Source organism: Mytilus californianus, unplaced genomic scaffold (assembly GCF_021869535.1).
Source record: "Mytilus californianus isolate M0D057914Y unplaced genomic scaffold, xbMytCali1.0.p SCAF_30, whole genome shotgun sequence".
NCBI lineage: Eukaryota > Metazoa > Mollusca > Bivalvia > Mytilida > Mytilidae > Mytilus > Mytilus californianus.
Window position 1 is genome coordinate 1,929,416 of NW_026262680.1, and position 25,653 is coordinate 1,955,068.

The following is a 25,653-nucleotide window of genomic DNA, read 5'->3' on the forward strand; positions in this document are numbered from 1 at the left end:
AGATTCAAAGAATTCAATATGGCAAATACCAGTACTATAAGTGAATTTTTCAGTTACAAGAAATAAGATGTCAAATTGCTAAGAAAACAAAAATTGTTGCTTAAAAATTCAGAAAAAAATAGACATTATAAATATATACCTAGCATGCTCTCTAACACCATCTTTAGACTTGAATAGAACCAGACATCCCTCAACTTTACAATGGTAGTGGTCTTTATATAAATACTGACATCTGGAGTTACAAGGGTCATTGGCTGTATATCTGTGAATATATTCATTGTACATTAATATATCTCTCAATAGTAATGACAAGTTGACATACCATTTTATTCAAATTTTAACCTATTGTACAAATTTTTCTTTCATATTGTGACATTAAATCAAGTGTAAAAAGGTGGTCATTCCCTTCACAGTTTTATCATATGATTAAGGCATTTGATAATATTCATTTTTTATACAGGTAATAAATACAAATTCTCAAAGTCTAATATAATTTTTTTTTCTATTTAAAATATTTTTATTTCATATTTCTGAAATAAAAATTTATAAATGATTTTGGATCAAAATGAAAGCTTTTTCGTTATATATTAGTAATAGAGTCAAAATCTGTGTAAGGCCGATTCAACAAAATCAGTATTAAATTCCAAACAATAATTGAGTTACTTCCCTTACCCTGCAAAAAAAACAAAAATAATTTGTTTACCTTATGAGGTAGCTTTTCCATGACTCATCTTTTTCTCTTTTATCATGTGTCCTCCCTGACATTGGAGGTAAGAGATGTTGAGGTGCTATTGAGGTTGTCATGTACACAGGTTGTTTATTCTGAGGAAGAGGTACTGAGAATTGTGGTGGTTTTTCTACTGGTTTCATGTCTGAATCATCTGCAACAGATGGAATAGGTAGAGTCAGGGAACTGTTCAACTGTTCCCCTGATATTTTGGTCCCATACTCCTCGACAATAGAAGAAGATGACTTTTCCGTCAGTATAGAATTTTCTTCAATGACTGAAGACTCGTCATGAAATGATTCAGATTCTGATTTAAAGCTCATTTGGTCGGACATACTGTCATCCTGCAAGTTGTCAAATTTAAATCTCTTTGAATCTCCAGAGCTGGCACTGTCTGGCGCCTCTCGTTTGATTGTCACCGGCAGCAACATTGACTCCTGCATAACCTGAGATGGGGGTGGGAAACTGTCATTCATCGAGTCCATGGAGAGATCCTGTTCTGAGTAAATCGTTGAGTTATTCATGGAGTTGTCTCCCATAGGATCCATCATGTCCTGGCTACCGTCTCTGTATTTCTGGTATGCTGTCTCAAATTCTCTTCTTTCATGTTTCCTTTTATGAGAATAAAGCTGAGCAGTTGAATGAAGCACATAGTTGCAAGCTGAAAATTAGATAGATATTTTTCCTAAATTATATACATTTTAAAAAGTCACCTATGGGGTGGATGAAAAATTATCTAATAAAACACCTAAGCTTAAAATCAAAGATAAAAATATACAAATTTAGCTGTAAAGCGTTCTGAAGAAAGTGACTTTCCAACTGAGAAGAGGAGACTCCTAAGGGAAGTTTTATTACAGCTTATCTTTATATGTTTTCAGTATAAAACATGTGTTTCTTTTTACTTCTGAAAATTAATTAAACTTTATCAATTTGATTTTTTTCAACTGAAACCTCCATCACAACAAAATGTAGATGTTCTTTCTATATATCTAGATTTTTTCAATTCAACAAATCTTCTGAAGAGCTAAAGAAAATCTCTTGAAATCAAATATTCTTCCCTGATTTAATATGAACGATTACAATTGAATAAATATCATTTCTCCTAAGTAATTTAAAATCTGCATCAAAGTGATTTTGGTTTGATACTATACTAATTTATCAAATTATACAAACAATTTTGTTTATTTAAACCCAAATGGTAAGGGTTACTAAAGAATCACAATATTACAGTTCTAACTACTCTAAATTCAGAAATTTTTGCGACATTTTTATTTATGCAAAACAGCTCAACTCTCCCAAAAATAACAACTTGCAATTTAAAATTTTAATCTTGATAGAATAATTTGTATGCAGCCTTTCCTGAATTGCAATATTTGTTTATTTTTCAATAAACGCAATAATAAGTGCAGACAAAAAATTCTGAATTTATGGTATTTAAGAACGATTCCAATATATCATATTGTATATGGTTATTGACTTTAGAATACTAACATCCATACAAACCTTGTCTTATGCAGTGTATGTGGTTGCTGACTTTTGAATAACGACATCCCATGTATCCACAGTGTTCATATTTCATAAACTTTTTGAATCCATCTTTAGCTAAAACTTCATCTTTCTGATGGTATGTCTTGTGTTTTTCTACAAAAAAATAAAATATCATATATCAAAATCTGACATTCCATTGTAAAATTAAGCATCAAATTCGATAAAAGATTTTTGTATTTCTGGTTTTGATTTTTTTTAACTGTCCTGTATTTACATACACCATAAACTATTTTTTAGAAGACAGTCTAAGTTGGACTAAATTGTGACTTATCCTTTTTTGTGATATTTTGCAAAGAATTCTTTTAAATAAATCTATTTTTTTTACATAATCAAAAATAATTAGAGTTATCTCCCCTAGACAATAAATGCCTACAATTACAAATATTACTTTAATATTGTGTCTTTCCATTTTTATATTGGAGACATTTAATACATTTGGTGACTCATTTAATGGTCATATCATCTTATAAAATATTATACAGTTCTCTCATTATTTTTCTAACTACTTTTTTACAGAAAGCCCCCTTTAGTTTTTATTTTTTCTCCAATCAGTATGTTTTTGCATCAGATTGGAAAGTTTGAAAATTGTATCTTTTGAAATAAGAATACCTGTTATAAACAACGAGAGTAAAATATTTATATCATAATACTGAAAATTTAACAAAGTGCAAGAAATAAAGGTAATGAATGAATTGATGTCTGATACTTATTTTTAGTTTTTAATAGTACAATTATGATGCAATAAAACATGAAAATTTAAATGATTTCTTGATACTGTAAATTCAGAAATCATTGCAAGGTTTATATTAATGCAAATAATGCGACAGAGGGAGTCTCGCAATAATAAGAACTCAAAATCTGATATCTGATATATATATCTGTATGCAGATTTTCAGGAAATCGCAATAATTAAAATCGCATTTTTGTCTCTTCTCCAAATATCGCAATAATAAATGCACGCAATAATTTCAGAATTTACAGTAGTTATTCAAATTCATTCCAATTGTTAAGACAAAAATATAAAATTATCAACCAAGTTCTATCAGCATTTTTTTTTAATGTAAAGTTATCAATTTACCCATATCAGCCTTGTTTTTAAATGTAAAGTGACATCCAGATCTGCGACAATGGAAGTGAGTAGTTCTCTGTCCATAGAAGGAACATGTGGGCGTCCCACAATCCTCTGTGGCTCTGAACCTCTGAAAACCTTCCTGTATGATGGCAGAGTCTTTACGATGATAGTTGGCATGCATCTGTACATCTGATGTACTAATGTAGACCTTATCACAGCAATCCTGTCAAATACAATAAAATACTTTGAGTTGTCTCCCATGGACCTTGTTATAAACATCATGTAAATCAGAGTTTAGAAACACTTAGGTTTTTCTGACCCAAACATAGACATCCTTAGCTGTATTTGGAACAACTTTTTCAGAGTTTTTGGCTTTAAATGCTTTTCAACTTTATCTTAATCTTATATAAGATACTATGTAGAATATTTCTAATTGAAAAAAAAAAATGAATGCATTTGTTAGTATTTTATAAGAACTGTTTATTTTTTTTTACTTTTAACCTCTTTTTTTTATAAGACAGCCATTGAGGAGACTTGTGAAGAGGAAATGCTCCTCTGGCATAACAAAATTAAAACCAGGTATCTTTTTTTGATTTTTTTTCCTTACATTTTTTTTTCTTCTTTTCTTTGAGAACTGTTTTAAATGTAATGATATGCATGTCAGTTCATAAAAGGAATTAACTGGTGCACCAAAATAAATTTATATAGTAAATGAAACAATATATAACATCTGTAAAGAAAAATCTTAACTTTTTTTTGCATTATTTTCATATTTTCATGCTAAAAACTTAGTAACTGATGCTCTTTTTACAATTTTTCAATTCCATATCGATTAAGTGTTTACCTGAAGGCAATGGTAATGTGTCTGTCGTCCATTATGTGTACACGTCCCAAATTTCTGACTGCAGTCATCAAGGGGACTGTATCTCATGAAACCATGTTGTAACGATTCTTCTCGTTTCCTATGCCACTTGTAGTGACGGACCATCTCTTCTTTTTTGACAAACACTCGGAAGTTACAGTCCATACAGTGATAATGTTCCCGATATCCCAGATCTTTGCAGTATTTAACTTTACAGTCAGTTCCATTGCTAAACCTGATGAATAAAAAATAATCTCAAAAATCTACTTTTAATGAGTTATCTCCCCTTTCATTCATTTCATAGATAGATAATGAATAATTTTCTACTTTTATTTCAATGATTTGAGTTTAGGCTTCTGGGTCTTGAAATTTTATAATTAATTTCAAATATTGACAGGAAAGATGTATTTCAGTGAAAACATATATGTACATGTATATAGGCTGTAAGACATATAACTGTCTATAAAATGTCTTAAGTCAGTTCCATTGCTAAATCTGATGGCCATAATTGATCTCAAAAATCTGCTTGGAGGCAATTACCCTTCTTTAATTCATTACATGTACAGAAAATGAATAATTGGAGTAGTTTTTATATTGTCATTCTTACAGCATCTTTCATAAGTTATCTCTTTTTACGTTTTAGAAGATGACCTGTTTAACCTTGTGACAAGTTCATGTGTCTGTCCCCAATCATTTAACCTTGTCACTGATTGTCTTATGTCATATTTTATGGGATAAGTCTATGTCAGATCTTTGATAAACTCTATTTAATGTATTCATGACTTTTTTATTATTAGACTTACTGCGATTTATAATTTAGTAATGATTAAAATTAGATACTAATTTATTTAAATGTCAAAAATTCAAACATCCAAAAACTACATATAATTTTAATCCTAGATTACCTTTTTTTTCTATTTTAAGATTAATTTACAATAGGAATGGTTTTCAAAATATTACTTGCGTTATTTCTATTAAAAAATGTTTGAGTTATCTCCCATTAATCACTTACCTTTTGAGATATTTAGAATATTCAGCCAAACCATGTTTGACAGAGCTGGCTGACAGTGGTGACTTAGATATTGTGGCTAGTGGCTTCACTGATGTAAATTCCTGTGGCAGACTACTGGTACTGTTCAAGTTTGGTGGCTTGATCCCTGCAAAAAAATACTAAGATGTTTAAAGAATAGCAAAAACAATTGACATGTACTATAATAATTGTCTCTGCAAGTTGTAAAGTCTTCTATTTTTAAACCAAAATATATCAATATCATACTGGAATATATGCACTTCTCGAAGGCCCTTAAACTGGATGCAGTAAAAATAAAATTTCTAAGACAAAAGTTAGACAGAACATGAAGAAAAATCATTTCTTAATGTACATGGTATTTCAACTGAATAAAGTCAAGTTGAACTATCAAGACACTTGTACACACTATTCAAACTTAAATGATTCCTTGCTTAATTCTTGGAAGTCTATAAGCTTCGATAGGCAGACATTTAAAGTAAAAAATTAAACAGTTCTTATAACATACTTACAAATGCATACAATTTTTTTTTAAATAGAAATATTCCATGCAGTACCTTATACATTTACACATCTCAAAGTTACAACAAAATACACCCTTAAATTAAGTAAAACCCTATGTGCTAAGATGTTAAAAAATATTATCTAGTATACATGGAAAAATAAATTGAGACATCATATGCATTGCGGTTTTAAAATTGTGTGCCATCAGAGAAAATTAAAACAGGTGACTGCTTTGAAATGCACATGAGCTAATACTCATTAAAAACGATGAAAATTCTTCTTGTCAATTAATTATCAATTAAGCAGGTTATATAATTTAATAAATTGTGCATAAATTGCAGGAATAAACAATTACATGTCTTGTTTATTTTGGGTGTAAAATTTTAAATGTCAACATTTGCATGTGAAATAATATAAATTTTATTCATATAACAATGGTTGTGTTGTCAGGACCTGTAATTTTTCAATATATGATGATTTTAACTTCAAAACTGTCGCATTTCTTACATAAATTTCAAATTCAGAATTAATTAATTCAAATTAATATTAAAATGTATCAACATTGAAATATTCTGTCATCAAAAGTCATGCATGCTCATTTGACTGAAATTTAAAAAAAAAAAAAAAAGAAAGAAAGAAAGAAAGAAAAAAAGGGAAGTAGGGCAAAATTTATATTTGGATATTTTTTTATATTTGCAGACATTTATATGATACCATTTGAGTCTTGGGGGAAATGTCCAAATGTAAATTTATGACATGGAATTATTTATAAAGAAAATTTCATATAAATTCTTTTTTAAAGAAAGATCTGTTTCATAAAAATTAATGTTTATGCTTATAACAGAAATATCCAATATACGCTGCATCAGCCTTAATTTCCTTACACTATTTTTCTATATATAGATTGATCATGAAGAGCGGTATGAAAAATCTTAAATCAAGCATTCAAATCGAAGGTTTTGAAATGCCAAGATACCAATTCAAAGCCTCCAAGTCTAATTTGTTCGGTCAACAGGTTCAACAGAAACCAAAAAACATTATCTTCAAAAATGAAAATTTTAATTTTGAACTATTAATTAACGATCATGAGTCAGAAAACAATGGAAATAAATTAACAGCTCATTTATTGTTTTAAAATTAATTTGTGATCTGCGACCGTGACAGAATTATTGCAAACAAATGACAACCTCAGAACGAGTCCGCATGACTTCATACTTAAAACTTAGAGAAATTAATAAATTGTCCTTCATGTAAATTTCACCAATTAAGTATTCTACAGGGCACCAGTGCATGATATGTTTTAATTTAAAATGTCTCCAAATCTACGAAAATGACAGAATTTCATCACAAATTTGCATTTTCAAGTGAAATTTGAAGGAAGTAAAGAAAGCCTTTTGACACAAATTATCTTTCATAAAATTCAACGTTTAAGTCCATAGTTGACATGTCTATTGTTTTTGCAAAAGTTGTTTAAAATTCTGAAATAGTTTCCCCTGCATATTGTTGTAATTAAAATGACAAACAAACTAAAATAACAAAATATTTAACATAATGTTGGTTACAAAACAAAAGTGGTGGAATCTTTTACGTAAACAGTTGAGAATTTAAAATATATCAAGCTAAAAATGTCGTCCTGAATAGGCATAAAATATATCAAGCTTTTGTTGTTCTGAATATGCATGAAATATTTGCTGCTGGACATGAAACAATTAACAATCAAATATATGAGTTGATATTGAGATTGTCCAAAAAAAAGATGATACATTTCAAACTACATTATATTCATTTATTGGATTTTTTTATCATGAAATATTTTCCACTGGATGTTAAGCAAACAAAAAATCAATCTTCGATGAAAGGACAGTTATGCACAAACAAGATATAAAATTTATAGTAAATTTGGATATAAATGCATGCATCTATTGATCCAAATTATAAAAAGTTGTCTGAAATGCTAAGTTCATACTAATGCAATAAATAAGAGTGATATCTTATTGAAAACAGTTGCTACATCATTAGGTCTCTGGTAAATAGTTGTTTCATTGGCAATCATACCAATTCTCCTTTTTGTTTATAACAGTAAAGATTCATAATAGTCCCCCTCTTTCTCCATAGCCCATGTCTTAATAAGATCACCACAATGTGGGTCATTCCTTTGTGATCTTGCATAGTTTTAATAGTTGCTTTTCTATAATGTCATAAAGTGACCTTGACCATTGGCAGTGAGTCTATATATTGGAATCAAGCTCTTCCTGTGGCCAAGTATTGGACAATTTCGTTTAATGAAGATAAAAAGTAAGACTCACAAGATTAAAGGTGCCTACAAGCTTGATCTCCTTGGTTATATTGTAACTTTGACCTATGAACTCTGACCTTGCAATTAAACAGGTACAAAGCACTCTCCATGGACAAAAGTTCAGAAAAAACAATGATACACACAAATATATACATTGGATTGACAATCAGATACACATACATAGCTGTTGGTTGACTTTTCTACATCACTCCCACAACAAAAACAGAAGACAGGAATACAAGGAGATGTGGGTTAGAAGTCAATGAGACAGCAACTCTACAACACTTAACTAATAAAAAGACATATTTTGGTAAATATAAGTGTCTTCAACAATAAAAAGGTGTCTATTCAATATATGCCAAGCTCTTAATCATTCAGGGAGGAATGGGGCAGATATGCCCTGTCTGACGTGTGCCTGACTAAGATATTACCACTGACAAGCTTTCTGTTGGGGACAAGTACATGAATATGTGGGTAGGGTTGAACAGGCCCTTTCCTAATACATTAAAAGTCATAAAAGAATGCACAGAGAAAACTGACCTCCAATCAATAACTTTTTTTTCCATAAAATGATTTAATGGGGGATAACTCCAACAATTAAAAAGAATCAGGAAAAGAAAGATAACTCTATGCATCTCCAATTATTCATGAAGTTGGTTGAGACCAAAAGAATTAAAATCTATGTCAACTACAACTTAACAGTTTTTTAATTAGCCTCTTGAAATGACTTAGTGTCCATTTTATTTATTATTCATTTGCCATTCTGTTAGTGTGTATTGTCTTATTTTTCTTTTGAATTTATAGTTTAGAGTCAAATCAAATGGCACTAAAGCTTGCAAGGTTTAATTGCAATTATTCACAAGTTTCCCCCTAAAGACAGTTCAGCACTTATAAAGACATGAAATTTTATCAATTTTTATCAATAATAAATCGTGTGAAATGTCAAGTTCCACCTGTTTATCAAATTCACTTTTCACATTTTAAATTTTATAGAATCCAGGCAAAATACAGCAATGTCAATAATTTATCTTAAATTTCACCTTCGAAACCATGATAATTCTTGAGAAGGGACGCAGCTGACAAAATCTTACCAAATTACCTAAATTTCATATTATATACATTTGGTCTACATGTTTACCATGTCAACTTTGCAATTTTATCAAAACCCACTTGGCAAAATCCCCATAATCTACTTTTGAAAATAAGTCATAAATTTGCTGAAGTTGTAATTTATCTTCTTTATTCTTTTAAAAGATTTATGAAACTGCTTTAAAATAGAAATTCAACTTTTTAACCAAATTTTTTTTTTACATATTATATGTTTATTCATGTTTGCAAAAGACATGATTTTAAATAAACATATCTTTTGTGAATTCACAATTCAACGTGTTTTTGAATATAAATCTTTTAAACATCATAATTCAAACTAAAGTATATTTATTGAAATTCTATCATGATAAAATGAATATTTAGCCTCAATCCTTGATTTTCAATAGAAAATCTATTTCATTTTGAAGAAAAAAAACAAATTAGAAATGCATGACTTTGTCGCAAAATCAATCAAAAAACTAAGGCACCATTTTTCAACACGTCATTTGTCCCAATACAAATTTTTGATGTAAAACGAATAAAAACACTTTTGTCGTCCCTAGCAATGAATACACAGAAATTCAATGTTCTAAAATATTATATTTACGATATCCTCTCAACCTTTGAAACTTAACAAGTATTTATCTTTTAGGGACTATAAAAATATAGATAAAAACATTCAATATGTATGTAAAACAAGTTTTGATCTGTGATACCACAAAGTTCGGTTACCATAACGTCCAGGTAAAAAAACGGGACAATTAAAGAATGATTAAAAATCTCCTACTGTTTCTAAAATAAACCATATATTATAACTTTACAATTTTGCGAACAACTCAAGATTTTAAGAAATAAAATGAGAGGGGATGAAGCTTTACTAAATCCAGGTTATAAGGCTAATTAAACAAAAGATAATACAAACTGTTTAACTGGGTCCTTCTAAACAGTAGTTTGGGGAACTGCCTGATTTTGAGCATTAATATGAACATGAGGTTGCATAAAATGAACAGGGAAGGGTTGGCACAGGATTTGGAGTGCTGCAAGATCTTGAGCATTAAAATGAACTAATATTGACATCATTTGGTCTCTGATGGATAAGTTGTCTCACTGGTAATCATAACACAAATTCTTATTTCATATAGAGGGAGCATAAAATAAACAGGGGGGTGCAAATAATAAAAAGTTTCTGCAAGTCATAAAAACACATAATTAGTTTCATGATATGTCTTCAACTTAGAATTCTGCACAATCTCCAAATTCAGAGTGATAACATAGATCCAGCATGGCTGAATCAAAAATACCAGAACTAACTGTTCTCATACAGACTTAAACAAGTGAACTGCAAACTGATGATACCCCCGCCACAACTGGATAATTTTAATAGTGTAAAAATATGAAAGTTGAGTGATGAATCTAAAAACGCATCACACAGTATAGCTGACTAATATAAAGCCTGAAACCAAATTTCAGAAATCCTTATGACGTAGTTCCTGAGAAAGATGCGACAAAAAATATTCATGGAACGGACGGGCGGACAGACAGAGGTAAAACATTATCCCTCCACTTTTTTAAAGCGGGGGTATAATTAACACAATGTTTTATTACAGAGGTTCAAGTTTACAATTTACAATAGTTAAAAGGACAGAACCATATAAATTTTCAAATGAAAGATCCACCTTAAGAAGTCAAAGGTCTTGTATAAAGCATCTGTGTAAAGAATAAGAGGCCCTTGACCTTTGTAATTCGTCGACATTATCAGAATTATCATCCAAGAGAAAATACAGGTCCTGGACCTAGAACCCACATTAATTTAAACCCCTGGAGTCAGTTTCATAAAAAAACTTATGACTTAAGATTGAGTAAGTAATGCACAATTCAGTATACCTACGATCAATCTTAGTCGTAAGTTTTTTTGTGAAACCGACTTAATTTTGATATTAACAATGAGAGGATAAATGATTTACTGTATTATTATAAATAACCACAAAATATAAATGATATTTATTTCTTGGTCATGCTGAAACTGTAACCACAATATTAACACTCTCTCTGCTAACTTTGGTGAGAACTACCATAGTTTTTTCTACTTGAACATTCCAACAAACGTTTTAACACGACCAGCGTTTCCTTTAATTGTTATCTAGCAAGCTAATTTTTTAGGCAGTAAGCTTGGTGTGCTTTGTAAGCCAAGTTTTTATTGATAAGTTTTATAACTGACGAAAAAGAAAACACCAAAATTGTGCAGCAGAGCCCTTATAATTTAGCCACCTGCCATCTTTTCTGAGATGAACACTGTGTGATTGTTAACAAATTGTAAAAAAATGATCTTTATTAGTTCAATAAAATTTGTGAATGCTTATCATCTTGTCATAATCTGCATCGGAAACTGTATGTTTTCAGCTGGCAGGCTGTGGGCCTCTAGATGTATTTTATTAGCAATGTTACTATGTTGTAAGGCTGCTGTCAATTTAACTATTAAACCCTGCACAGTTTTTCTGGCAATCAAGCTGATCTATGATTGTGAATATTATAAATCTACTCGCTGGCAAAATATTACTTTTGGTTCAAACTTGTTGATTTTCTTATAGGCTATTTATGCAGATGTTTATAAATGACTTAAATAAAAATATTGAACTTTTTTTTTTCCTTTCCATAATTTGCAGGACCAAATGAACATTTTTCAATTCTTCACTAATCAATGATACATTTCTTTTTTAACTAATTTCAATAAATACCTTATAAATAAAAGAACACGTGTTCATCAAAATTTTTAAATTTTCATATTTTATGTAAATGTGGTGTTAAATAATTATCCAAATTTCCCCCAAAATGATAAAACTGTCACAGAAATATGTGTTGATTACTCACTGTTCAAAACCATATTAAAAATTAAAACTAAAAATGATATATAAAGTGGAAAATTTAATGAGGGATTTATTTTTCGCTGATTTTGCATTTTGAAAAATCCCATGGAGTTAATCTCTACCTTCTGCTCAGGGACAACAAAAAGGTGGAATTAAGTTAAAGATCTTGAATAAGTTTGTCCCAACTTAAATCAAGAAATCTAAACTTTGCAAAATAAACCACTTCATAATAGGGAGGGGTTACACCGAAGTTGTATTTTGAACCAGAAACAATATGGACCTTTGTTAGGTGGTCCAATTATCTGAAATATCGATATAAATAATAAATAAAAGGGATGGGGAAAGTACACTCAGGATTCATTTTTTTTTTCTACCACTCCACAGGTTCTGGAGTCCACTTTTTTATGTAAAATTTCCAAAATAATTAAATGATCACCAATATTTTTGCGTCAATACTTCAAAAATGGCATTTTAAGCACCATCTATTCCTAGAACATTCTGTTAAACCCCTACATTGGTACCAGTTGTTCTGTATTTCAGAACCAGATTACAATTAAGAATCAGGAGGAGGGGGTCGGACTCCATCTTCAATTATGAATATAACACAAAGTTGAGGACATGCCGGCTAAAATTGAATTTTTTCATATAAATTGTGCTAACTACAGCTGAATTAGAGCTAATTTCCTAATGCTTGTAGAGTGAGACTTTGGTTGGCTTGCTTGCATTGTTTGTATAAATGTTTTCTCAAGCATTGTAATTAAGATTGACATAGATCTGCCAACAATATAAATAGGGGGAGTTAAACCTGTATACTTTATATTTAGATTCCTAACCTCTAGGATAACATCCGATCAAATTTAAGTATAATGTACAGTTGTAACTCTGTCTATTTATATTGTTTGCAGATGTCAGTCTTAATTACAATGCTTGAGCTAATGTTTATACAAGCAAAGCAAGCAAGCAAACTAAAGTCTCACTCTACAAGCATTAGGAAATGAGCTCTAATGCCACAATTTGTTATTATTACCAAATTAGCATTCTTGGTCAACATCAACAGCTAATAATTAAACTTTTACAAAATCTAATTAGTAGAAGAATATTTTCTTTTTGCTATAACATCAAATCACTTGTTTCAATACTGTTTTCAATATTCAATATGTTCCATATATGTCAATAAACAAAGAAAAATGTATAAAATGTATAATTCAATGTTTTAGAAAACATTTAAGAATTTTTCATAATTGCTAGTAATTTCTTATTTATTTGATATGATTTAATGATTTTCAAAGTTTATAAAAATCTTTGTTTTTTATCTGTTTTATTACCTGGCAATAATTGAATAACTTCATGGTCATAATTGAATTAATCTATAAAACTTATAAAATTTTCATTCACAAAGAAAAAATGCTCAATATTTGCTGATAAATAAATCATACGTTAATATAGATTTTCGTGTAAACTTGTAACCTTCGTAAAACAAACACTTCTTTGGAAACTTATGTACCATGACCGCCAAACATATCTTTGTTACCGTAGCAACACTTAATAATGTGAGAAACCATTATACCATTAATTGAGATAGTACTGATATATACCTGGACCGTCAGGTAATTACAAAAGTACACAAATCCATTTATTGGTAAAATTTACTTTTAAACACTCCCCAGCCCATAACTCTGTGCATTATCGTCCATAAAAGAATCGGCAATTATAATAACAAGTATTGATCGCTTTCAAAATGGAACAAAAAGTGAAATTACCAAGAAAACAATACGTATCTATGACATACTCTGGTTAAACTGAATAATTTATTAATAAAAGCAGGTATTTTTCGATTATTGCCGTTTTCCATCTTTTATGGATTCCGCACCTTGAGTTGTCATGGTAACTAATCAATCAAATATTCTGCTGTGAAATAAAAGTTTTGTGTCCCGTTTACAGATGAAAAATCCATGTTTTTTTATCACCGATTGCTTGGATACCTTGGCGTAAACTTTGGTGAACCATGCTGAGAACTATGCATAACTTAAAAGTCTTCGTTGTCTTTTGTCAAGGAAGAAAAAACTCTATATTTAAAGAATTGCATATATAAATGATTCTTCGCATAATTAAAAGAAGTTTATAATGGTATTCAACTTGTTTTTTAAAACTTGGACGAAATTTCACTTTATTGCATTAAATATCAACAGACATTGATACCAATCAATGAAAACTTATAAACATTTTGATTTTTGTATTTTTTGCTTTTATGCAATCGGAATAAATTATAAAATTTGAACATGTTATTTGTTTTAGAATATATGTAAAAACAGGACTAAAAAACTGCAGGGTTCTTTCTTACCACGGTGCAGGTCTCGTCAGAGAAATTTTGAATAATTCCCAGTAAAAAAATTTAGCCAGGTCAATTTGTCATGAGACTTCAATTGTTTCTGCACCTTTTTGCAATTAAAATGTGTTTGATATCCTAATACAGGAATACAAGAGTTAAGAGAAATATTGCCTGTTATCAAAATACTAAGATTCACAATACTTTTCAAATCTTTTTAAAATGATCGCATCCAAAACTATGAGGTCAGAACTAAAGGCAGTCCCGCCATTTTGCTTCATTAGTGGTCAGAATCATTGATTGCTGACTTGCCTCCCTTATTTATTAGCTATTTTGAAATACCACCATTGGATTTAATAGTACAGATCCCTAAAATCATAGCGCCACATATATCTGTTCTAAAATCTATCCAGATAGCATCATGGTATAAACATAGGACCATGGTGCTATATCTTAAACCTTAGGGGAGAACGCTCCAATATATTGCTGGTCTATTTTACTGTGAGGTCAAGACTTTGACTTCCTAGAGTTGAATCAAGGTAAAAGAAAACGACTGAGATCACTGCACTCCTTACAGGCTTAAAAATTTATATTACAATTATCGTACTCATACTCAGAATTCAACCAATCAAAGTACCGGAATTGGTGTTTCAAGAACCGAATTTTGTACTCTGAGTACTAAGTCAAGTTTTATGTCCAAGAGGCCATGATCTTATACTTCCATCATTTCATTTACTGTAGAAGCTAGTAGATATAAGAAGATGTGGTTTAAGTGCCAATGAGACAACTCTCCATCCAAGTCACAATTTATAAAAGTAAACCATTATAGGTCAAAGTACGGTCTTCAACACGGAGCCTTGGCTCACATCGCACAGCAAGCTAGAAAGGGCCCCAAAAATGACTAGTGTAAAACCATTCAAACAGGAAAACCAACGGTCTAATCTATATAAAAAAAAAGAAACGAGAAACACTTATGAACCACATCAACAAATGACAACTACTGAACATCAGATTCCTAGTCTTATTTACAATCAGGTCAGGTCTTGGTGGTACTACAATTACTGTAGAAGCTAGTATATTTATAATTAGGTCAGAGTTTAGGTACTACAATCACGGGAGAAGCTAGTAATTTACAATGAGGTCAGGACTTGGAACTGCAATGACTGTAGAAGCTAGAGATCAGGACTTGGAACTGCAATCACTAGAGAAGCTAGTAATTTACAATGAGGTCAGGACTTGGACTTGCAATGACAGTAGAAGCTAGAGGTCAGGACTTGGAACTGCAATGACTGTAGAAGCTAGAGGTCAGGACTTGGAACTGCAATGACTGCTGAAGCTATAGTAATTTACAATGAGGTTAAATTCTAGTTGTGTATGGATAAAGGATGCCATTTTCACCAGACTCCTTTTCTTTAAAGTTGTTTGTGAATGAAGATCCTTGATGCACTTTTACAAGGATATAAATATATTATGTCTTTTGACAACTCGGGAAGGAAAAATACTTAAAAATTGACTTTTGTACTGTTAAATCTGAACTCTCTTTTAACTCTGATTAAAACAGACAAAATTGACAAATTCTATTTCATAATATATTACATCATTAAACAAAAGTTCAAAATTTATGCATTTTCACAATTTTATCTATATTTATTCAAGCTCATTCATATAATGAAATACTAACCTATCAAATTTCTGTGGTATCAAGAAAAACTTGAATACATTATGACACGTTCTGAATTTTCCACAATAAATTCTCAAATTTAACCTTGATAAATACAAAAATTGCTTTTGTGGTGAAAAACATGAAAATTGTTCATAGTTTATAACAGAAAGTTCATTTTGGTGACATTTACAGTTTTAATGTGGGAAAATGAATTTCAAGTACTCCAGCTAATAAAAAAAACTTGTACAAACGTAAATTTGTCATTTCCTCTTTCCTATGAAATATTAACTATAATTTAACAAAACCTCATTATTTAAGTTTATAATAAATAGCAGCTGCAATAATCCCTGACAGTGACACTTGAGAAAGGAAACTACTGTATGTATGTTAAGAGTTTGGCAGTTTTGCCATTTCATGCATAATATTTTGAGGGTGAAACAGTCCCTGACACTTCAGAAAAAAATCTGTATGACTATGTTAAGAGTTTGGCAGTATTGCCAGTTTCATAATCATACATGTATAATTATTTTGAGGATAAAATAGTCCCTGGCACCTCAGAAAAGAAACCTACTGGATGTATGTTTTTTTAGAGATTGGAAGTTGCCAGTTTCATAATTATACATGTATAATTATTTTGAAGGGTGAAACAGTCCCTGACACTTCAGAGGAAATCTATATGACTATGTTAAGATTAGCAGTATTGTCCGTTTCATATATAGCAAGAAATGATTGTTACAGGATGCTGTTACTAAGTCTCCTAAACAAATCTCTATAAGTATAAACCCCTAAGAAGTCTGTCTCCCTATTGAAGAAAAAAAGTTCAAGGTCAAAACTTTTGACCTTTCAGTAGGCCATATATCCCCATGGTCATTACTGAAGCCCCCTATGTGTCTATCACTAACTGTTCTCAAGTTATAAACATTAGAAAATAGAGAAAATTAAAATTCCATAGATTCTATTGTAAACCCCTCCTTTCCTTTTCCTCTCAAAATACCCCATTGCACAAACAAAACCCTGATTGTTGCACCACTAGACATGTTAGTCTAGCATATTGTGGAACCCTAAGTTAATCTGACTAGCGGTTCTGGAGAATGGACACAGACAAGTTCAAATTCAAAAGTAGCAGAAGTCTGAGAAGAAGAAGAACTGAGCAAACCCAATAGGTCTCCAAACTTTGCTTGGTAGACTTAATTATACAAGTATAATTATTTTAAGTGTGTGAAACAGTCCCTGACACTTCAGAAGAAAATCTGTATGACTATGTTAAGATTGGCAATATTGCCAGTTTCATAATTCATGATACTTTGTATAATCATTTTGACGGTTAAATAGTCCCTGGCACCTTAGAAAGGAAACCTATTATATGTATGTTAAAATTGGCAATATTGCCATTTCAAAATTATACATGTATAATTATTTTTAGTGTAAAATAGTCCCTGACACTCCAGAAGAAAAACCTGTATGTATGTTGAAGTATGGCAACAATGCCATCATTAATATGTTACCATAAATTATTCAGTTTGAAATAGTCCCTGAAACTTCAGATGAAAACCTGTATGTATGTTGAAGTGTGGCAACAATGCCATATATTCAATAAGTTACAATAAATTATTCAGAGTTTGAAATAGTCCCCAGCAATTTAGAAAACAGAGAAGTTTTTTCAATTATATCAGCCTTGTAGAATCTATAGGTAGTTCCATTAATTTCCAACAAGCAATTTGCAGTTGAGCTGCTTAGAGTAATTTAGAGCTTGTCATTATATTGCTCAGACACAAGTTTGTCCTTTGTTTAAGACTGTATTTGGACCTCTACATCTTTTGTGTTTTTGCATTGGAGAGTTGCTGTCTCCTTGATGGATACTCGATACCCATCAATAACTGGACCACTGGAATTCGAATCATATTCTGAGGAATGAATTTTAAGGGGGTATCGAACACCTACAGGAGTTTACTCTTTAAAAATCAGCTGAACATTTTAACCACATACTATTAGTATTTAGAGAAATCAAACTTCTCAATGATCAAAATTAGTGTCTGTCAAACTGCTATATATCCAATGAAATTACAGGGGTTCAAATTAGTGTGAGGCCGAGGTCTGGGACCTGTCTTTTCTAGGAGGGGACTTTTCATTTTTGAATTACAAAAGTCAAGGACCTACCATTTTTTACACTGATGCTTTATACAGGACCATTGATTTCTTATGGAGGATCTTTCACTGAAAATTTCAAATGGTCCTGGACCTTTCACTATTTAAAGCAAATCTGAACCCCTGAATTATTCCTGTAAATTCATAGTGTGCTTCAAATTTTTTGAAATTCTTTGCCAACAGGTCAAAGTTAACATTTTGTAAACAATTTTATGAAAATTAAACGAGCCAAATCTATATAAGTCTAAATGTTCGGTACCTCCTTGACTCAACAGATAACATGTAGAATTTTTTGCAACTTTTGAAAACAAAGGGCCAACAAAAATGATTATATATAGCTGCATATTGATATAATGCATTGATTGATTCGATCTGATTCAATAATTGACTGATTGATTGATTCAATTTGATTCAATAATTGACTGATTGATTGTTGAATTCTTAAGAACATTTATAATATAAGAATAAAGAGATGTGGTATGATTGCCAATGAGACAAATCTCTACCAGAAACCAAATGATGTAGAAGTAATTAAGCAACTATAGGTCACTGTATGGCCTTCAACAATGAGCAAAACCCATACTGCACATGAAGGCTTTATCATGGTAACTGTGAATTTGTCTCCTTATATAATAATGTACAGCACATTTAAAAAAAATTGGCTCAAAATGTATTAAAAAGTTCAAATTTTATGTTATATTATAATGAATGGAGACATTCTAGAATCTCTATATAAAGTTACCAAGGTGCAAGTTCGGCACATCTTTACTTAGTTTTTATTACACTTATACAGTTTCTTTGCTCTAAGAATTTACAAAATCTGACAATTTCCTACAACAAAACTACTACAATAAAGTAAGACTGCATATTTCTATTCTAGTTACAAATTTTAATACCATTAAAAACTTTCAAAATATGATCTTTTTGTGTTTAAATCAAAGTTTTACCATTTGAAATAAAAATTTTATTGAATTTCAATTCATTCCAATTTCAAACATTTACTTTAAGTTGGTTTCATGCCAAAACCCATTTTCTCTTTTAAGAATTCAACTATTTTGCAAACATAAGTCTTTAAAAAGTACTGCCTTTTAATATTACAAAAGTTCTCATATTTTTGCAGAAGTTTATTTGACCAGAACTAAGTTAACTTAAAAAGCTTAAAAGAATTTATTGAAATTAGTACAATAGGTGTTTAAAGTTACTAAGGCAACTTATACTAATGTTAAACACATTTCATTGTCGGGTCGGAAAATATGAAAATATTCTGACCTCACAAAACTATTATTCAATAAAATCTAAATCCTTATTATTAAATAGCTGAAAAACTTTATAATTTTTTTCCTTTAGTTTTTAAATCTTATCAAAGATTTTAATTTCTTTACAAAATTAGCCCAAGGACTTTCAAATGTCTTTGGTTACACTTATACGACTTTTAAACTAAAAATCAATTTTTAACAAAAATTCAATTTTGATAAGTATATATGAAAAATTCAATATTTTGACATGAGTGACAGAAGATATATAAATAAAGGGTGTATTTTTTTTTATCAAAATCCACCAGTCTGAAAAGAATTTAAAATACAAATTAATCATATGTGTACACATTTTCAAATAGAGTTTACACATTGTGGACAAGTTGCTATAGCGATGTAGATCTATATTACTTAATTAGGTATTTTGTATATATTGTGACCTTTTTACATAGATTAAAACTTGACTTTGGTAACTATAGAAGTAAGCGGTGTGTGACTCTGAAAGATATCACAGTTTATTAATCCAAATACGTTTATGTGAAAAATAGTTAAATACTGTATAAATCTTTTTAATGAATATTTAATTTGCCAATAAGTCCAAACAATAATCGAACTAAATAAATTCTATACATAAATTTTTATCAGATAAAGGGCTTTTAAAAGGTTTGGATTATTTCAAAATTGCACTTTTTTGTAAAGACGAATAAGACATAAATTAATTGATCGATCTTATTTACAGTTGAGTGGCTGTATAAAATAGATTTATTTGTTTTAAAGAACATTTATTTAATTACAAATAAAGAGATTTTAAACAAATGCAGTGTGATTGAATTACATAGACAAAGTTTAACTAAATTTTAACAAAAATTATTTACCTTTTAATTACCTCTCAGTGAACTGTACTAATTAGTATATTTTTCTGGAGAGGTTTTAGCCTGGATGAAGTCATTTTTTTTAAGAATAATTCAAAATGCAAGAAAAGAGAGTTTTTATAATTTTGAATGTTCAGGACACCTTAAAGGAGTAGGTTCAATAATAAGGCCCTAAAATGGCCTCTATTTTTAGATACAATTTCAAATCAGGCTTATTGACCAATATTACAATGAATCATTATCTAATACAATGACTAGATAGGAAATATGTCTTTTTGTTGAAAATTCACATACTTGCATTTTATTCATGACGTCTCAAATAGCACTCAATTTGATTTTCCATGAAAATTCAGTGAAAACGGATAAATTCCATTGATTTTTTTTATTGGAAACATAAAGGAAATGCGTTGACAAAAAATATCTTTTATCATAATGTTTGTTTTATAACATTTTACATATATCTGACTTAAATATTTAGTTTGTCAATCAATGCCTGCGCTCTATGTTTCATAGGCCTAAATCTGGTTGAAATTTGGACAATTTCGTTAAAATTCGCAAAAATCTCTATTTTTGACCAATTTGGATGTAAAAATGAACGCTTTAAAATAAAACATAGACAACATGAATGTGTCTATAGTACACGAATGCCCCACTCCCACTATCATTTTCTATGTTCAGTGTACCGTGAAATTGGGGTCAAACTCTAATTTGGCATTAAAATTAGAAAGATCATATCATAGGGAACATGTGTTCTAAGTTTCAAGTTGATTGGACTTCAACTTCATCAAAAATTACCGTGACCAAAAACTTTAACCTGAAGCGGGACAGACGGATAAACAGACACACAGAATGAAAAACAAACTTTTTACATGTGTTTTCATCAATTTAAAACATTTTTTATCTTGAAACATTGAACTTAATGATCAGGGCCAAATAAGACCCTTACCGAACTTGCTCCTTTCTATCGCCATTCAATCAACTTCAATTTATAATGCTACCTTGGTAAATCGAAAATATCGGTATGCAGCCTATAAAAATTTCTGTGCAGTGAGTTTTAGTAGGGATAAAGAAGTTTCAAATACAACCAGAACTTTTTTTTGATCTGAAAATGAAAAGACTAATGCATATATTTTATAACAATAGCATATACATACCATCTCCTTGCTTCAGTTTCTGAGCGGCATTTACAAAGTTTGCATAGATGCCTTTCTTGTCGGCCATGCTTAGGTTATTCAGCCCATTCTTCTGTTGTGAGACAGCTGTCAGGACTTTGGCGATGTCTTTTCCCTGAGCCATGGTCGTCTGAAGAATCTGGTTGGAGTTAAAGTTAGCTAGGGGCACCTGTTTTGTCAGGCCATCAGAATTACCACTAAAACCATACATTTGCAATAGTTCATTCATTGTACTTTCAGCATAGTCTTTTAAAACAGAAATATCTACATTTGGACTTTTTACAGCAGCATTTTTTGGAACATTTTCAGCAGTTTTTGACAAATCTTCAGCAGTATTAGAAACATCAGCAGTTTTGGACAAATCTTCTGCAGTTAATGACAAATCTTCTGCAGTCTCGTTTTCACTATCGGCTGCATTCATAGAGTTAAAACTATCACTACTTCCAAAAGATTTAGTCATTGATAAATCTAATGGTGCATTCATAAGACTAGATTTTAAGTTTGAAGGTTTACGGGAATGTTTTCTACTGTTGAAAAATGACGGTGATGGAGCGGGTGGAATCTGTTTTGAGTGGCGTAAAGCAGAAGCAGCAGCCATAGCTGTTGCTATATCAATTGACTTTTCTGTGACAGGAGGTACATAGGTGTCTCCAGCTACTCCGCTGTCATTAGAAATGTTATTTTTATCACATGATAAATCGGACTCGTTCTCTAAGCTATCTACATCGTCAGATTCATTTTCTGGGGGGAATGTAGTGTTTTGATTATTAATCGTGTACTCTGCAAGTTCATCTTTCTCATCGAAATCGTCTATCTGGTCTATTCTGTCCCGTACCTGATTAATATTTCTAGGAACCGCCAGTTTCCTTTTCCTACGACTAGATGATGAGACATTATTCTGAGAATTTTCGTTAAATTCCACAGGAGATCCACAGGTACTTCTACAGTTGGTATCGTCATTTTCATCCACGTCATTTCCATTAGATAATGATCGGAGAACATCTAAATTGTTGTTGTTTTCCTTGTGTCCATTAGTTGTCAGGTCAGTGGGGACTACAGGTTTGTATGGTGTAGATGTGGATGGTAGGGGGCTATTGCCATCATTATCATTACTAATCCTTTTCAGTTTGGCACAAATGGCATCAAGGGACCGAGGCTTTGTTTTAAGAGCCATATTGTTCCAGCAACCCTGGACCCAGCTATCTTCAGAAGAAAATCTGTGGCCCCCTATTTTCTGAAAGATAAAAAATATATCACAATTTTAATGTCATTAATTCAAATTTCATTTCAATGTATGTAAACTATAGTTTTCTATTGAAAATCCTTCACAATTGTAGAGATGCAAGTCCATGTTTTCGTATGGAAAACCTTAAAAATAAATCTGTGAAAAAAATTAAAAAGATTTTGGAGGTGCATTTCTTATACAGGATTTCTGAGATAGTCTGTTTCTCCAGATCTGATCTCATTTTACACATTCAAACCATTGACACACTTACATCTTGAATGTAAGTTGTCTAGAAATATAAATGACTGCAAAATATACAAATTACCTATATTCTGAATGAAATGCTGCAAAAAAAAACAAAAAAAATGCAACATCATAGGCTGCTCTGTAAATTAACCCTCTCCCTTAGGGCAAGTGTTAGACACTGTTGTTCAAATATAAAATGTATTGGTCAAACAGTCAGACCAGTACCTGACAACTCCAGACTAGTGTGACTACAAGAAGAGGTCAATGGAATACAATCTGGGGTTCAAAATGTAGGTGACAGCAATCTTATATAACTGATCAGAATATAAGTGTATCAAAAAAGTTTTGATACAAAAAATTTCTTCAGCTACTTTCATTTCTAAGTCTACTAATTAACATCACCCCCCAAAAAATTGATGAAACGTGATTGGCTAAGCCTGTATCTGATCTGTCTAAAAATTACAAAAACTTTCATCTATATATATTGCAAGAAAAAATAAAAGATAACAACTTTCACTTTCATAACTTATTAATATGAAAATTTTCTGCTTACCAACTATATAAGTCATAAAAGTGGTTTAACTTTTAAAAATGTCAAACAAAAAACCAATAAATTCTCTAACCCAGTTTTCTGTAATCTTACCTATGTAACGAGATATATATACAGACAATAAAAAAAAAACAAAAAAAAAATCTTCTTTTTAAAAGGTGCAAACTAATTGTTGATTGATTCCATGGTAATAGTTAAATACTCTTTTCAAAAACTAAAATTATGTGCTTCACAAAAGACTGAGCATGTCTTTTCAATAATTGAAAGAGGATAATGTGAAAATGAAAGAACTTCTTAAAAAAGATGTATTTCGAGAGAAAAATCTTTAGTATATCTATGGAAATAGCTTTTCTATAATTCTTATTGATATATGACACAATGGAACAAACTTTTAATGAAGAAAAACAAGTATTTACTAAATTGTTTTGTTTGAAATCCTCTTAGTTGACATGATAGAACTCATGTATATTAATCTGTCAAGCATGGCAATCTGGCAGAATTTTATCAATTTATTGATTTATTGATTTTTCTGTGATTCTATTAGATTGAACAATACAAGACTTGTTAAAAGGCATAAAAAAAATTATTGGATCATTTTGTATATTTAGTTAAATGCAAATATCTGGGAAATAAAAGTTAGGATTATAATTTTTTTTTACACAATTTTAATTGACCAGAGTCTTCAAGATAAACCATATACAGATAAGTTCACCAGACCTACCAACTATCCTGATTCATCGGGGATATCCCCCATGAGATGTGTTGACGGATTTTGAAATTCTTTATGATATAAACTGAAGACCTAAAAACAAGCATTCAAATGAGTTAAAAGGGTATTTAAGCACATATATACTCATTCAAACAATACAGTAGTAGATAAAAAACACTAATGACAATATCTCCCAATAACAATTATAAGAGGAGCATTCAGGTCCTCTTGCCCTTAAAATCCCCCATGGACATTATGAAAAGTTGGCAGGTATGAGTCCACTGTCTCAAAATGAAGGAAGTTCAGTAAAATGTTTTTAAAAGAGGATTTAAAAGCCTTGTAGATATATTTATAGAAATTTTGTGAAAAACTTACTAGACACATGTATGTTAGAGGTCAAAAAAAAAGAAAAATCCTTTAAAACATCAACTATTCCTATAAAAAAATGTTCTCTTGTGAAAAAGTTATTTAGGGACCTGAGTAAGCCAAAATGTTTTTCTTGAAGCCAGTAATTTTTCCTAAAAATGATCCATTAAAACATGACATGAATATTGAAATAGGTGACTTATCATAAAAATGTATACTTATAACTCATCTTCCTTGTTAAACGATACCTTTGAATTAAATGCACCATGCAGAAAAAAATCATAAATTTTTCGTCATTTCCAAAAATTATGAATAAAAATTGTTTTACCTGTTAGTATGAAATTTCCTAACTGTGATCAAATTTTCTTCCAGGTATTTAATAAATATATATATATATATATAAATACATACCATATATAATTTCATTTGAAAAAATCTTGTAAACACAATCGCTACGTTTAAATCTTTTCACAAAAATTTAATCTTCCATAATACCTCTAAAAACGTTGATATCGTACTAATGAATAATTATGAGACGGTATGTTTCATGATTTGCATATTTTTGTGACATTTATTTCTGTGATATTGTTTAGTAATTATTAAAACAAAATGAATTGGATATGGTGACAAATATATAACACGTCACTTCATCAAAGGTGTCATATTTATACCATTGTCAACATGCATCAACTAATTAGTGAAATTAATTTAACAAATTTGTTATAATTTACAATTTTGCATAAATTTTGTATTTTTTCATTTTATGTAAGTTTTAATTTTCTGACATTACTTTAACCCTAGGTTAATAAGTGCAGTCAAGTGAAAAGCTCAAAAGATGTAAAATTTAATTTATGTTTTCCTGGTAATACCGTAATTGCAGAAAACAGTTTATAGTTCACTAAGATGATCAATGAGGTATCCATCTTCATTACCTTTGCTTAATTTGGTAGGCAAGATATATACTTGCACAGAGTAAAGTTCCATATCAAATTTGACATAGTGGTATCCTAGATCAATTTTCCTTGTAATTAAACTGTTACACGCTCTGTTAGGTCAATGAAACTTAATATTCTGTCTGTCTGTTCTCTTTGTAAGCAATACCTGACATTTGGTTTCCTTATTTTATATATTATATAT

General features: G+C 30.4%; 1 protein-coding gene across 3 annotated transcripts in view; it reads right to left on the bottom strand.

Moving 5' to 3' along the window:
- Nucleotides 1-25,653, bottom strand: part of LOC127736400 (uncharacterized) — a 45,474-nt gene that overhangs the window by 7,358 nt on the left and 12,463 nt on the right. For 2 of the 3 annotated variants that reach the window (XM_052246931.1, XM_052246930.1), the window contains exons 2-8: nt 21,403-22,654; nt 5,222-5,366; nt 4,192-4,444; nt 3,354-3,570; nt 2,231-2,368; nt 704-1,388; nt 140-262 (exon numbers count right to left, since the gene is read on the bottom strand). In XM_052246931.1, coding sequence (XP_052102891.1) covers nt 140-262; nt 704-1,388; nt 2,231-2,368; nt 3,354-3,570; nt 4,192-4,444; nt 5,222-5,366; nt 21,403-22,594 — 2,753 coding nt within the window. In that variant the 5' untranslated portion in view covers nt 22,595-22,654. Of the gene's footprint in view, nt 1-139; nt 263-703; nt 1,389-2,230; nt 2,369-3,353; nt 3,571-4,191; nt 4,445-5,221; nt 5,367-21,402; nt 22,655-24,844; nt 24,883-25,653 lie in introns of those variants that run through there. The other variant, XM_052246932.1, reaches the window with a different exon arrangement.